General features: G+C 36.3%; 1 protein-coding gene across 1 annotated transcript; it reads right to left on the reverse strand.

The window, feature by feature from the left end:
• Nucleotides 1-510: 510 nt before the first annotated feature.
• On the reverse strand, nucleotides 511-15151 carry PPP1R42 (protein phosphatase 1, regulatory subunit 42; the record flags this gene model as incomplete). The annotated part of the gene is made up of 8 exons (XM_009076019.1): nucleotides 14990-15151; nucleotides 12901-13067; nucleotides 12324-12462; nucleotides 9571-9687; nucleotides 4327-4444; nucleotides 2946-3074; nucleotides 1550-1703; nucleotides 511-568 (listed from the first exon to the last, which is right to left on the reverse strand). Coding segments are annotated over exons 1-8 (1014 nt in total), but the record flags the coding sequence as incomplete, so codon positions are not given.
• Between the last annotated feature and the right edge of the window lie 1222 nt (nucleotides 15152-16373).

The following is a 16373-nucleotide window of genomic DNA, read 5'->3' on the forward strand; positions in this document are numbered from 1 at the left end:
TTGACTAACACAGAGGGTCGGATTAAAATTCACTAATTTCTTTGGTCCAATACTGAATTTCAATTAAACAATACAGGTATTTGTTCAGTTTGATGAAATTTCCTTCCTTTACATGTGGGCACATTTATGCATATCCCTAATTGCTGCATCTAGCAAGGGAATACTGTGATTTGTCATTTTTTCCTATCTGCATATACTCTGAGAATGAATATTTCAGTATTTTGAGGGGGATTTCTTTCCTCCCAGAAACATTCTAAAGAGTTCACAAACCTTTAACTAACTCCCAAGACTCTTTGGTTTCCATGGAATTCCTCTACTAACAAGGTTAGAACACGTCTCGGGATCAGTGGTTCCACACGACACTGTAAGGTACAGGAACCCTCAGCATCTAAGACAGAAGTCCCAATTGCAAGTGCTATGTGATTCCTGCAGCAAGGAAAAAACTCAAGAATGGGCACATGTATGACAAGTCCAGTTTCTATTTGGGTCGGGATATATCCATTGCCATACCAAGAGCAAAAATGATACTTTGAAAGAGAGCAGCTTTGTGACTTGTAATTCTTCTTCCCTTCTCAAGGGCAAGGCAGCTATTTTTAATCAGAACAAATAATCAGAAGGAACAAAACTGACGGAATGGAAAGTGGTCAGTTGTCAAGGATAAAATAGCATTAAGTGTTGCTCAGTGAAATTGTCAAACATACTAATAAATTCTAACTTGAATGCAAAACAGGACACTACATTTAGTAATTTGGTTACAAAAGAATACCTGTGTCAGTTGCATTTATTTATTTATTTTATCTACAGCATTGCATAAATGATGGCATTTTTTGTTGGCTAGTTCAGATGATAAATAATAAAACAGTTCAGTTAAAAGTAGCATTAAAAATGTGGAAGGAGCGATATTAGGTCCCAAATACTGAACTAAACTATTGCTACAGGTGAAGCTGCAAACCCCTGTGAGCAGACTGTTCCCACCAACAGTTGCATCAGAGTTCACAAGGCTGCTTAGGTGAGTAAGGAATACATGTCACAAACTTGGAATTGTTTGAATTCCTCTAATGCCTAAACATCATCACAGGTTTTCTTCCTTGATTATCTTGACTTGAGCTGATACTATATGAAAATGCAAATCAAATATACAATATACTGGCACATGCCTGTTAGGAGGAAGTTATAATGATGAAAAGTGATTGTTTCTCCTTTTGCATATTCCTGTGTGCACAGGATCACCTTTCACCGATGGTGCTCACACCTTAACTGTACTTCCAAGAATTAGCTTCAATACTATTTACCTTTGTGGAAAATGAATGCATTCAAATGCATATGACAGAAACTAGTAACACTGAAGTTATTACTCTTAGCTAGTCTATTGATTTACAACCAGAAAATGAAGTCTATTATCTTGTCTTTCAAAGAAATAAACACAATAAATATAACATGGTCAATATTGTTTCTGTTTCTATCTTCCTGTTCTCATTTTCCAGCTGATTCAGCAAGAGTTGTACAAGCAATAACCAACAGAACTCAGAGGAAGATGTCTGAGGAACACACCTGAGTTTTCATCTGACTTTTCTTCTCAGAGATTCCTGGCAGAGGTTTTCCTTCAACTTTGTGCATCTGAGACAAATGGAAAAAATTTGCTTTTTCTTTCACAGAGTGACAGCGGTGAAAGGGAAGAGTAGGATGAAATGTTCCAAAGTCAGCTGCAGAAAACAAATTTTAAAAAGGATTGATTCACTATCCCAAGTCAAACCATATCTATTTAATATTCAGTATGATTGATCACAGGTTCCAATATATCTTGTTATAGAAAACAGTGTAATCAACCACAAGATAAAATACCTCAAATTTGATAAATGAGAATGGAAAACTTTGGTTGGAATTATGGAAGGTGCTGCAAACACTGATGAAGGTGAATATTAAGGCAGGTATTCCCATTCTGGTAGAGTTATTGAAAGGGAATAAATTCAGTTACATAGCTCCTCCTGTTACCAGTAGTTATTCAGAGACCAGATCAGAACCATTGCCATTCACGTATGGCTTTCAAATGCTGAGCAGGCTAGGACTATTTTGGGGCTGGGGCTGGAGTGTTTTTATTTCATGTCTTACAAAATAACATATTAGTTTATCTTCTGAAAGTAACAGTGTAACTGCCATCAATTTTGTTTTATAAATATGGTAATCCAAACTACTTTGAGTAATTTGAAGTCTAATGTCTGTTTCCAAATCCTGCAAGATGGCAAGACATGCTGTTAAGTCATTTACGTTTTAACCTGCACTCAACACTGTAACAACCACCCACACCTCATCATTTCTAAAAAAACCCCTCGGTTTATTTCAGGTTCTGTTTGAGTTTCAAAACTAATCGAGGCTGCAGGAACCCAGTTTGGAGGGCTCAGCCCCAGTTTGGGGGGATGAAATCCCAGTGTTCAAAACTGTTTTCTCACTTCAACATGTTGCCTTTAAAGCCCCAAAAGTGTTTAAGGCTTTTTTTACCTCCCAGATCTTTTTTTTTCCTTTCCAAGTGTAAAACTTGGACTTCTGCTAGACATGTATCTTGTGAAGACCTTTAAAAAGATTGGCCATTTACACAGCTCAAATAAGTATCAACAAATAGCTTTTTAAAGTCAGATGTGTTTCATGCATATTTATTCTAGAATGCCCAACATTTCTTTTAAATATGGAAAGTAAGCATGAGTATTTGCACACTCAGAATGAACTAGTTACTCCTTTCCCTAATTCTGGAAGATTGGGATGGGAGTAAAAAAACACCACATGAACTAGTGCTAAAACTAAATTTTATGTGAGAAAAGTTCAATTTCTACTCCTGTGTTTTGGTCTCACCACCAGAACAAATCACATTCTTAGTATATTTATTGTTAGCTGCTATTTATTATTTCTATAATACTGTAAATAATCACAAAGTAATTTATTAGTTTGCTTACAGAATTGTACATAGGCTGCATGGTCATTTGTCGTTCTTTTGTTGCTTTTTTTTCTGGCATCTTTGGAGGCTTTCCAATTCATTAAGAACTGTCTTTCAATTTCTTTAATTTCTTTCCCATCAAGGGATTCTGTCAAAGAGAAGAGAAAATTTTCTGTGGCACAAAAAGTTAACTAGAAGGCTGTACAAAGCTCTTTGTAATGTGTACTGGTTCTGTATCTTTGCTCGCTTCAAATCTTTTCTTTTTCTAGATTTTGCTATAAAAAATACCCACTACAGATTGACATTCATATTCAAGCTGCAAGAGTGAGTTGATATGTCTTAATTACAACAGAAAGCAGCTACTATTTTTATATATTTCAAGGGAAATATATATCTTTCACATTCAGTTAATGTGCAAAACCTTATAGAAAGTTCTGAAGAAAAGCTATGCTCTTACACAAAATATAGATAGATGCAGAAATCCAGGCTGAGAGGGAAACTACATGTCTTGGCAGTCAAGGAATCCTACTGATCATGAAGACAGACACAGAGATTTGGCTCTCTAAGGCTGATTTTACTTACTTACGTGCCATAAAACTTATGCTTTCATGGGTTGCATCTGCATTTTTGAGCCAGACCACACTAAATACCTCCTGTGTCCACAAATTTAGGTTGCTTTAGAGCAGTCCTAAGGCACTGCTATTTTCATTGTGCAGGTTGGCTTTTTGTTCTTCTTAGTGGCCAATATTTTATACTTTTAGAAAAACCAAGTTCTGTAATTACAATTTTAAAGACAATTGCCACCTTTATCCAAAAAAGGAAAAAATGAGCAGATTTTTTAAACTTATTTCTACAGTATGAATATTTAGATATAAATAATAAGTTTCTTCCTTTTATGCTAAAATTATGTCAAAATAATAAGGGAAACTACACCACAGTAAGGTTAAGACTAACAAATACATTCATAATGTAAGTGTAAACTGCTTTTGAGTTTAAGGACAAATGTTATGCAACAAACTCAAACACAGTAAGGTACGATCTGTGCAACTGGCACTGTACAACAAAAACATCTAAGCAACTACTATGGGTTGATTAGGGAGTAGATTCGACTGATCTTTGCAAAGCAGTTTCACAATATCTGGAATATGAAAATGTCTTATTGTTCTGTAATCATCTATTATAAAACAAATGATTACTACTACTTAGAGCAAAATCTAATACATATGAGCCAATTATATGAGTGGTTTTAACTTCGTACATAAATAAAAAATTTGTCATTTGACATCATTATCTATAGCAGTAACTGTTTACATACATACTGCAACTCCAGAACGATTAATGTGTTGGTTATTTTCTAAAAGAGTGGCAGTTATGGGTGGGCTATTGATGTAATTCTCTACCTAAAGTTTGTGACTGTACTACAATCCTGTCCCTGTATTTTGGTTTGTGACAGATGGGGTTTCCTGTGAGCTCCATTCGGCGTAGTTTTGTCCACCTGCTTAATACAACCTCCAAATCCTGTAAGGGATACAAGAACAGAACACTGTAATTATTTTCCCCCTCCACAGTAAAATTCAATAGTAATGTGATTTGTTCAGCCAGGCCCAAATCCTGCACACAGAAATAACTTCAATGAGACTATTCATAAGTATTAATATGCACATTAAGAATATGCATTTTCAAATCAAGTGGTGCATAGCATTCCCTGAGTATGTCATAACTGCACAGCAGAAATGGTGATGCAGTTGGAAGACACTGCGTTTTTAAGGACATGGTAGTGCCAGCTATGGAAAATTACCACTGCAATCCCACTAAGAAGCACCTAAAGCTGACAAATTACCAGCCAAAAAAACTTTTATGATATGGAATGTCTGTTATTGCATCCCCATGACCTCACAGAGCCCTTACAGTATCTGTGCCTGATTAGATTTTGAAAAATGTGTGGAAGAATAAATACTTTACAGATAAAGAACAGACTAAAAAAACCCTAAGAATTCTTCAATCCACAGCAGACTGCCTCTCTCTTTATATATATGTAGAACTGTATTTCACAGGAGAAAAAGTAATCCCTCTCTACATAACTGTGGGTGGTCAGTTATACTATTGGCCCCAATAGCGAAATTTTTGAAATATACCTTTCTCCATCTGGGTTTCTATCTAGTTACCCAAGGGCAGTATGACCCAGATAAAACTTCTCTGTCTTTTAGATACAATAAATTCAAGTTAAAAGCATGCAGAGTTTGGCAGATTGGTCCCTTCTATTCAGACACCCTACTTTCTGAAACACTTTCTTTTCAGAATTTCATCTAGCTGTCATTCTTGAGAGACTTTCCTTGTATGTGTGAAAGGCTTAAGGAGGGATTCAACACAATCTGTGTAAATACAAGAGGAGAGAGAATTTATGTTCTACCATTGTAATAATTTGGAAAAATCTACTAATCATGCTGTGACAGACTCTAAACTGCAAAGTGTGTAGGATTTTGTAGCCTGATGCCAATAATGAAGCAATGTAGGCACTCTCTTGGCTTTGTCGGGTTTAGAAAAAGGCCTGGGTAATGCAAGTAGGGAAAATTCTGGTTTTACAGGCTCTACTCCCTTGGTAGGATATCCTCACGGGAATCGTTGATGGGTTATATGATACATGTCTAGGAAAATCACACGGAAGAGGAAATGGCAGCAGAGCCTCATACCTCCAAATCATATATTTTTTAGTCTGTCAACGATGATGGTGGTATGATCTATCACCTACTGTAATTCAGTCATAAAAATGTCTTTTTAGAAAAATGGAGAGCGAAAGTCTGGTTCTGTTAGGATCAAGACTGATAAAACAATGCAAGAGACTCTGAGGACAAGTCCACATCAAGAAATGTTAGTAACTCTCATAATGTTGCACAGCAGAGCTTAATCAGCATTATCAGAATAGCAATGTGATAACCCTCATAGTTTAGGTGCTAACTCTTATTCACAAACACAATTTAGGGGAAAAATGTTTTAGGCTAGACTTATTATAGCATTTAGCAAGTGTCTTTATTTGTTCTTACCTGAGCGTTCAGACATTATCATTGAAATCTGTAACATGTTCTAGATTTCACCAGAAAGAGTTTTTGCAAGTAATGGTTTTGCAACACAAAGTTGTCTGTTACTGAAATAAAATGCATACAGTTGAACTTTGATGAATGTATACAGAGTCCTGTAGATTTTTGTTAGCTGTTACTTATTTGATAAATGACCCAGAACATGCTTACTCCAGTGTATGTTTATCTAAGAGCACACTAATCCTGTGCTGAAATATGATTACCCTTTCGATACGCTCTAGTTGTTCATTGCCTTCCTGTCTCTAATAAAGTGCTTTCACTTCCCAGCCTTTCAATAAGCTGTACTAAAGGGACCAGACACTCTTCTGGGCAGGCTCCTTTTGATAAATGATCATGTCATGCTATCACTTTGAGGTCTGCTACAAAATACTGACGAGCAAATTATATTCCATTGGGGAGGGGGTAAAGGGGGAAGGGCAAGTGGCTGAGCAGGCAGCTGTAGTGGTGGCAATAACTTCCTTGCCAATTAACGATGGCCATTTAAGAATTGGTATTTGACCAATATGCTCCAGTTGTTATCGGAAACGTCTAGTCCGACTGCCCTAGCTACAGCTACAGACGGCAATTTGTCACCATTTTGATTACCTGTCATAATCTATTTGAGAAAATCTATAACTTTTCTCTTGTTCCTGACTCGATTCTGAAGCCAATGAATTCATCTTTTGTGATATCCTCTTGTCATAATCAATACTGGGCAGAGGTTGAATAAATTAAAGACTTAGGAAACACAGATTTTTTTACAGGTACTTATGGTTATATTTCCTCTGTCTATCCAAATGCTCACAAAAGTCATAATCTTCCCAAAACTAATGTAATTAACAAATAAATTATATTCTGGGTTTTGGGCTTTTTTTTTGTAAACAGGAATAGTTGTGGTGTTTTTGACACAGTGTTTTTAAAAAAATCCCTTAGTATTCCAACCCAAATACACTGCAGCCTACAAGACTTTGTGAACCTGACTAAAGCAAACCAGAAGCTCAATAGGATAAATAAATGAAGTAGCAAGCACTAAAAAACAAAGAAAAGTCAATTCTATTAAAACCAATTATATTCTTGATGACTGACCTAAGACCTGCTTTTTGCATGTGGGAAGTAGTCAGAGTTATTTTGCATGAATTGAGAAAAATTACCTGATTTTTTTCTGTCTACTGTTCAGACCGCATTATATAAACTTCAGTCATGTGAAACAAGGTCATATGCCTTGATGTCTGTTAATTATGCTAACAAAGCCTTGAATTAGCCAGAACCTTAAGTGCTTGAATTTTTTAGCCCCAATTTTCAACTACACTGAAATCAAGGTGGCATTGCTGAAAATCAAGGGAGTATTGGGTTTTCATAAGAAAGTGAAAAGACTGAGAGAAATGTCTAGATATAATTGTACTATTATACAAAACTGAGAGAAGTCTACATAAGAAGATTGTATTTCATTCATTCCTTATGCCTTTCACGTTTTCCTCTGTTATAAAGATCCCATATTACTCCTGCAGCCATCTACCACTGCTGCACAGGTCACTGCTGCTGACCAGCCCTGCTCAGATGTCGATGGCTCCTCTACCACATCTCTTCCCACTGGGGCAAGCAGAGCTGGGTACAGAGCTCTCCAACATGTCCCTGTCATGCAGCACTGCCACGGTCTCTGATCGGTGCCAGACATTCCTGGGGATGTTCTTGATGGAAGTGATGGGAAAGCAGTAATGGAAAAACAGGGGACATAGAACTTTTGGCATGACGATGAGGTATACATCAGAGTTTTGATAACAGAGGGGCGAGAAGGAGGAGGATGGAGACAGCTTGTGTGGGAATGAAAGAGCCTTTGCTGCGTGTAACGAGTTCAGCCAGCAGAACCAATTATGTGTATACAATTGTATAGCCCCCAAATCCTCTCAGCTATCACAGTTGTACAGTAAGCTACACCACAGAATCATGAAATTCAGGGATGCAAAAAGACTTGAAACATAGTAAAAACTTCCTTCAGCTATTTGATTTTTTTGAACAGTCCGTGGCTGTATAAGATTGTTCTCCTGCTAGATGTCCACAGGGAGCTAAAGCCTCTGAGATACAGCTAGAACTGACTGGTTTTGAAACACTTTGCATAGCCTACTGCTTTTTTTCAACAGTTTGTTTTTTATTTATTTAAGAATTTATATTAGTGATAAGTAGAGCCTCCTAAAATGTAATCTCTTAAAACAGTCATTGTAGCTGGGAAGTTAGGTATCTGGTCACATTACACTGTATGTTAGATACATTCAATATGTTTATTACTTTTACAACTCTGAAAAGATACAAATAGAAATACCCTCTCTGCTCCATATATTTCCAAACTTGGAGATTGTCTAGAATACACACAGAAGAGTCACTTTCAAAACATACCAGAGCTTGATCCAAGTGTAACTGATAGCAGCAGCAAATTCAAATGATAACCACACCATTTTCAAAAGCTGTGCCCGTGTCACACAGAAATCTACGTCTAATTGATTTGGGTAAATTTAACTCTGGTCTTTCTGATGATTAAAGAATGAAATCTAACAATGATTAAATAATATATGCACAGTCACTGAATAATGCAGTCTTTGTGTCCTCTCCTTATTCTGTTTCAGAAGATACTGTGTCTCCTCTGAGACACTGCGGATGCTGTCTCCAAACTGGCATCCTCATTCTTAAAAACAACTGATTCTTTGGCTAAGGCAATCATCTTTTAAGATCATCACAACTGAGGTATTTTTTATTTATAAGAAAGAAAGAGCCAATATAAAAATCTCTGTAAAATGTTTTATACAGAGAAAGAATCCATTTCAAAAGGGAAGCTTTGGAGAGACTCCCTGTTTGAAAAAGCTTACGGTAATTTTGATGTAACCAACATATTCAATGTGGTTTTAATTACTCAGCAAAAGCCTATATGAACTGGATTTAGATGTGAATTCAATCACAACTGCCAGCCAGAAACACAGCTGGAAATACAATATATTAATAATTCTCTAGTAAAAAAATTAATGTCGTTCAACATTTTTTAATATTAAAACGTAAGAACATGGAGAGTCTAAATAAAGTATATTTACCTAGATAATTGATGGATTATGCACACAAAATACTGCAATCTCCTCATTAGGAAACAGAACTGCCAAATTCTGTTAAAATTTTGTTAAAAGTATACTAAGTGTACTAAGAAGTAACAAGAATAGTTATTTTAATAATTACTAACCAGTGAAAGCTAACTTTTCTAAGGAAACAGAATGCATCTGCAAACCAGTCATGAACGAGTTTTTTTCAATCAAGGCTTTGTCTTGGTGATTTGGGTTACAATTAAAGCAAATTTATTTTAGTATATTTTAATAAAAATATAAATTTTGACATCCTAGATAAATGCTTCTCCATTTTTAATCTCAATAAGATTTCCAGATGAGAAAAGACAATATGCTTGATAAGACAGAGGTTCAGTAACTGCAGAAGTAAAATTCAGTTTTACTCATATATTTAGTGATGATAAATTTAGATGAATGTGACTAATTTCTTATCACCCGTACTAAACATAACAAATATTTCTTTTAATACCTTCATATGCTGAAGTTGATTGTCAACTGCTCTGAGGTAGGAAAGATTTTCCAAAACTGCGAGATCTTCTAATTCATCAATGTTGTTGTTGCTGATATTCAAGACAGACAAAGATTTCTGAAAGAAGAGCAGAAAAATAAGTATTTTTTTATGTCATGTATGAGTCAAGTTGTAAATTCTTACAGAAAGTTCACTTAACGGAAGAACGTATGAAGCAGAAACATGCAACTACAACTACCACATACTTCACACATTGTTTTATGTTGGCTTTCCATAAAATGCAGTGTATTTTGGTTCTGAAATCAAAACAAAGTAAGATTATTTCTCAATTATTTCAGGAATTCTTAGTAAATACAGAATTTTTCTTTTTCTTTAAGCATGTTCAAATGCTTTACAGAATTCTGCAAGTGCTACTAACTTTACATTTGAGGTATGAAATTGACTGCCTTTTTATAGAATCCTAGAATATTGGGTTGGAAGGAACCTTAGAGATCATGTGGTCCAATCCCCCCTGCCATGAGCAGGCACATCTTTCACTAGACCAGATTGCTCAATGTCCCATCCAACCTGGCCTTGAACTGTGGTTCCAGGGATGAGGCATCCACAGCTTCTCTGGGAAACCTGTGCCAGTGCCTCACCACCCTCACAGTAAAGACTTTCTTCCTAATATCCAATCTAAACCTACTCTCAGTTTAAAGCCATTGTCCCCTGTCCTGTCACTACATGCCCTTGTAAAAAGTTCCTATTCAGCTTTCTTATAAGCCCTGTTTAGGTACTGGAAGGTGCTATAGGTCTCCCCAGAGCCTTCTCTTCTCCAGGCTGAACAACCCCAACTCTCTCAGCCTGTCTCATAGGAGGGGATCTCCAGCCCTCTGATCATCTTTGTGGCCTCCTCTAGACTCGCTCCAACAGGTCTATGACCCTCTTATGTTGGGGGTCCCAAGACTGCATCTGAACTGCATAGAGCTAAAGCCGATATGTGACACCCACACGGTGCCATACTGGCTGGACTATGCTGTTTTTCTTTCAGGATTGATCCTACAAACCTCCTGGTATACATACCTCTGATCCTTGCCCCTTCTTTTGAACAGTACTGAGGACATACTGAAATTTGCCCTTTGTAACAGACAATAGTTACAGAGATCTTTACATTCCAAATAAAAACTAAGTGTGTTTCAGGTGTTTATCTCAGGAAATACTAAATGTAGTTTCGCATAAGAAGAAGAAGTTTATATCTCTAGAAAAGTTGATATCTCAAGAAGTACACATCTCTAGAAAATGAAAAGGGACACCAAATCCAGCAAGTTTAGAATTATAGAAGGTATGGGACTTGCCATTAGTTGGAAAATGTCTCTTTTGGCAGTGTATACAGAAAAAGCAATCCCCTTCAAAAAAATCTAAGCTCTATGTTGCAGACAGAAATTACCAGTATCATCCTGATACACACAGTGCATACTTAGTCTCCCCGGTCAGATTCATGATATTGTCATCATCAAAACATTTGTCTGTGCTACACAGAGAGCTATATGGTCCCATGGTTTTGATTCTTTCATCTCTGACAGCATTAATGTCCAGAAACAGGCAGAAGAAGATGAAGTAAAAAGTGATGTTTTAAAAACTGTCCAAACACTTGGCACTGGATGATAATAATAGAATGCTTTTACATGTAGCCTCCACAGAGATGTTACATGAGCAAGAATGCAAAGTGTTTCTTCAAAACAAAACAAAACCCACATCAAAAGGCCCTAGATAAAAGTCATGAAGAATAAAATGCAAGTGACTCTAGGCCAGGATGCTGAAAATCATGGAAGTGTATGAGTTATTATCCTGGGAAGATTATAGCTATATAACCTCCCTCTACTTTGATCATTTCTCCAATAAGGAAGGAACAAAGGACAACTGCTCTCACAGCAGTGGCTCATTCCTATTAAACAAAAACAGCAATACATGTCTTGGATTACTTAATCTCAAAACAGAAAAAATTACAGCTAGGTCAACTGTTTATGCTATACACATCAACAAAAGAACTCACTTTTCAGTGAGTTCTTCACTTCACAAGAAAGGCTCATCAAGCCCTGACTAAACTTTAGGAGATACAAGAGGCATTTTTTTAGTATAGAACTACATTCATTAGCAAATAAAACCTATTTTTTTACCTTTTCAATTACACATTTTATGTTTTCTGAGCAATTAACATGTTGAAAGACAACTTGAAAAGCTGATTTTTCTGATAGCTTGGCATAACACAACATAGAAAAACTGAGAACCAAAACTGAATGCTTTTGATTGTGTTGCTCTTAATATCCAGAAATAAAAGCAGTTTCTGCTTTTTCATGCCATTCCATTCTCTAGAGAAATACAAAAGGCAGTAAATAAACTAATGTAACAATCGAATCAGAGAAATACCAACAAACTTATTCACAACAAACTAAATAGACTAAAGAAAACTAAGAGTGATAAATTTCTACCCCATTTTTAGTGTATTCTTATTCTGTTGGTATAGAGAATCCACACACTTCCTTACTTTCTCTTTATTCTCATTCTCACTCTTCATAGTAAAAATTATGAAGAAACAGAATCTGCTGGACTCCTAGTTCGTATCAGACTTGGGATGGGAGTCCGTTGCTGGAATTTGGAAGAATGCCTCTGATTGGCAAAAAAGGAAAACACAGAGTGATCAAGTCCTAATCATTTCTCCTAGAAATGCTGATGCACTGATCAATGGCTCATTGAAATTCTCAACATGTACTTACTGCCAGGGACCTAAGAGATACTGGATCAAACACAAGCTTTTCGCCAAGAGGGAGATGTTGACTTTCAATATGTAGTTCCCTCATTTCTTCCATTTTATCCAAACCCTCCACTACAGTGATGGAATTGCCTCCCAGATACCTGCGGAATAGAAATAGAAACAGATTTAATATCCTTTGAAAGTAAGAGCAAACACAGGGCCTCAATGTATTAAGAAACATATTTTTCAAGTATTATTGACTAATACCTGGAAATTACACCAGAAAAAGTAAATAACCTAGCATGCATGTGGAACATGCAGTTAACTGATCCAAGGTTTTTTTACTGGTTTTATTTATTGCCATTATTATTATTAAATGACTGAAAAATAAAATCATTTAAATACAAATATATGTATTAAGATGACACGTCATGACTCATATCATAGAACGCTTCATCAGAAAAATAATAAGCAATTGCCTTTATTTGAAAACCAAAATTTAAGAGCTGAAAGGACCTTAATGGCTGCATAATTTTTAATTTCTTAGTGGAATAACTATTCTTTTTACTGGTAAAAGAAATACATTACTTTCAACTTACAGTTTTTCAAGCTTTTTCAGTGATGAAAGATTTTCTATGCTTGAAATGCAGTTGTTCTGAAGGTAAAGGTGTGTTATATTTGAAGCAAAGTCCAAGTTCTGGATTTGTCTGATTTGGTTATCATACAAATATAGAACTCTCAGATTTTTACACGAAGAGAGGTGACCCTGAAATAAACGATCACAAGTTAATGCTACATGACATTCACTCACTGCCTGCTTCTGGAAGTTATTGATTGCTCTCATATTTAAGTTCTGCTGCACGATCTATAATTTTTCACCTCTACCAAACACTTTTAACAACTATTTTTTCCTAGAAAAACTGAGTTGGTGTCAGTAATCATCAGATTTATGACTGAAATCTGTTGTTACTGTTCTGCCATGCAGAAGCTGAAGACTACAGCCATCAGCAGCAGGTACAGCACATCCTGTGTGACTTCATTCCTTCCCCTGCCTTCATCAGGTGGATTTCAGAAAAGCATATTTGTTACTGTCGTTGTCTCCATCAGACCTCACTGATGTAATGGAAACCAGTTCTCAGCAAAGGAATACTGATTTATACAAAACCTTGCACTTCAATGTATTTTAATACCCATCTGAGCCCAAGTTTGCACTCAAATGTCAAGTTTCCTTGAATGTATTCTGTTAAACAACTAAAAGGTCACACATTCTTATGAGGGTTTCTGTAAAACTTCCCTGTGGCACCTGATGAGCAAGTCCTCATCAAATGGAATGGTCAAATTAGTAACTCATTATAGCTGCACACATTCCTAGGACTGGGCTAAATAAACCCATTTGCTTGCAGGGATCTGTTCCCACAGAACAAATTATTTCACCCCCTTGACTGAAATCAGACTTTTAAAGTAGAAATCCACCATACACAACGACACGGTTGCTCAGGGTTCAGTAGTTTCAAAATGTGCTCAGTATCTTGAGGGGATTTGAATTAGCTCAGGACTTACTGAAACCTGTATAAATTTCCTATTATTAAACTGAGAGGAAGGAGGACTGGGCTAGGTTTGCAGGTTTAGTCTTTGAAAATGAAAAGCTCATGGATTAGTTTTTAAATTAGTACATCCCGGGGGCAATTAAAAAAAAAAGTAGATTTTTAACCTGACGAATTTGAAAAAGCCACTACACTAGTCCAAATTTGTTAACCTCACTTGGGTTATATCCTGTTCCTGAACTCCCCTTTCCTTTCTCAGACTTCCTCTGAAATCTAAGGAATAAATCACAGATAGATTGAAAAGATTGTGCTGCGAGTTAACAACTCTAAAATTCCCATGACTGGAAAAAAATGGCATAATGAAAGTAAATGTTGCACTTAATAGTATGTAATATCATTACTACTTCCTTTGAAAAAAATGTGATCTGCAAAATCACTAGTTCCTTACATCTTCTATTCCACAGTTTGCATTTTTATAAAGGTAACCATCAATAAATAGCAGCTGTACACAATAATAAAATAGCAAATTGTTTTGGCTTTTTTTTGGAACTGGATATTTATATAATAGCTCTATGGAATACAGCAAAAATACTTCGTTTTTACACTTCAATTCATCTCTCTTGCATAATTGTTTTCATGGATTTCCTATATTAATTAATTAATGGGAAAACTAGTAAGTGTCCTGATAATATTCTTCATGTCTGCTACTCAGATCATATGTATTTCCACAGTTTCAGGTAAGTAAAACACTTCAACAAGATTTTTGCCACATAAAGAAAAGTATTAGGTCAATAATAAGAAAACCTGCAGACTACCAGAGTTATAGTCACTCACTTTGATGTTTTATATTAAAAGTTACAGCTGAAAGTTTATTTTCACATTTCAAATGTCACACATTTAAAACCCATGTAAACATTTTACATACAAGAGTGTTCCACACAGAAGAGCAGTGAATGCTGAAGCATGTCTCCAAACAGATGCATTATTAAGCTTCATTGCAATCCAATATAAATGTTAACACATACTATAGCTGTTATAAAATAGAAACTTGGCTTTGCTTGTCTCCCCAACTACAAGCAACTCATTGTAACAGTAACTACAAAACATTTGAGTAGCCAGGTTAAAAAAAAAAATAAAAGCTTACAATTTTGTGTATATTTTTGTCTGATAAATTCAGATGAGTTAGTTTTTGCAGATGCTGTCCAAAGTCTTCTTCACTGCAGTTCTTGTGACTGACATGTTTAGCAACTAAATCCATTGTTAGTCGAACCATCATTCTGTAATAGGCCAAGCTGCTCTCCTGCTTCTAATAGTGTGTTCCACGTGCTCTTATGAGCAGTTTTATAGAATGCCTTAAAAACCAAAAAATAAAGTATTATACTACTTATATCCCAGGTCTTCAGCAAAGCTTCAAATCTGATGTTTCCTTGCGAATTCCCTTTGGCTTAAAGTGACACATTTATGTATAGACTCTGCTGCTTATAACAACCTATGCCTTTTTTCTGATTTTTTCAAATTTTTAGTGCATTAAATAACATTTAAAATAGATCGTTATGCTTGATGTGTTGTTTCAGTTTGCTTAAGGAGGTTGTACCCTGGTCTTTTTCATACAGAAATATAATTCTCATGCATAACTAGCTAATTAAAGGAAGCTTATAATCTAATTATTAGTTAGAAAATACAGGACTGTAGGGCAGATTTTACAGTCTGTGAGAGGTGGTATTAAGCTACAATACTCTTCATACATCTGCACAGCACTTTTGTCATGCACACAGCTGCACGTGCATTTGCTCTGCACAGTGAAAAACTGAGGTTTTGCATACTGAATAGACTCTCACAACAATGCTCACTTTTTTTTTTTCCAAATTGTGGCTCATAGAGGTGAGTTTATAAATCAGGGAATGGGGGAGAGGGAAGAAGGCAAGACACTAATCTCAAACTGGATGTCTAAGTGTTCTGGGGATAAAAATGGCCTAATATAATTTAATGAGTCCAAGTAACAGGTTTAGCCAGTACATAATCCAATGTACTGTACATATCTTAGCTCATACACAATATCCCCACATTAGTGTATCAGAACAATTGAGGAGACAGCAAAAAGCATCCCTCATGCAGCCACCAAGGCAGGGAGAATCCTTACATTTAGGAGAAACGGAGGAAAAGCCAAGACTGAAACTGTGAAAGCAGAAAGAACTTCCTTACTCACTAAACAAAGCTAAGCTCAGTAGCTCCCCTTAGCCATACACGTTTTGCTTTTGACTTTCGTTTCAGAAGGTGAGGGGATGAAGGAAAGCAGAAAGAACATTGCGGTTTGGGGACGGGGGTTGTTTTACTGAATGTTTCTTTCTTGCTTTTTAAATAAAAATACCTTTCAGAGCCCTTTCTCAGACCTTGCTCCGAACGGACACCGCGCACGGCCCAAGGCGCGGCGAGCGCCGGGACAGACCCCAGCACGGCCGGAGGGAATACCGCCGGGAATGCGGCGGGAATACCGCTGGGAATGCTGCTGGGAATATCGCTGGGAATGC

Source organism: Acanthisitta chloris, unplaced genomic scaffold, assembly GCF_000695815.1.
Source record: "Acanthisitta chloris isolate BGI_N310 unplaced genomic scaffold, ASM69581v1 scaffold7860, whole genome shotgun sequence".
In the NCBI taxonomy this organism is placed as follows: domain Eukaryota; kingdom Metazoa; phylum Chordata; class Aves; order Passeriformes; family Acanthisittidae; genus Acanthisitta; species Acanthisitta chloris.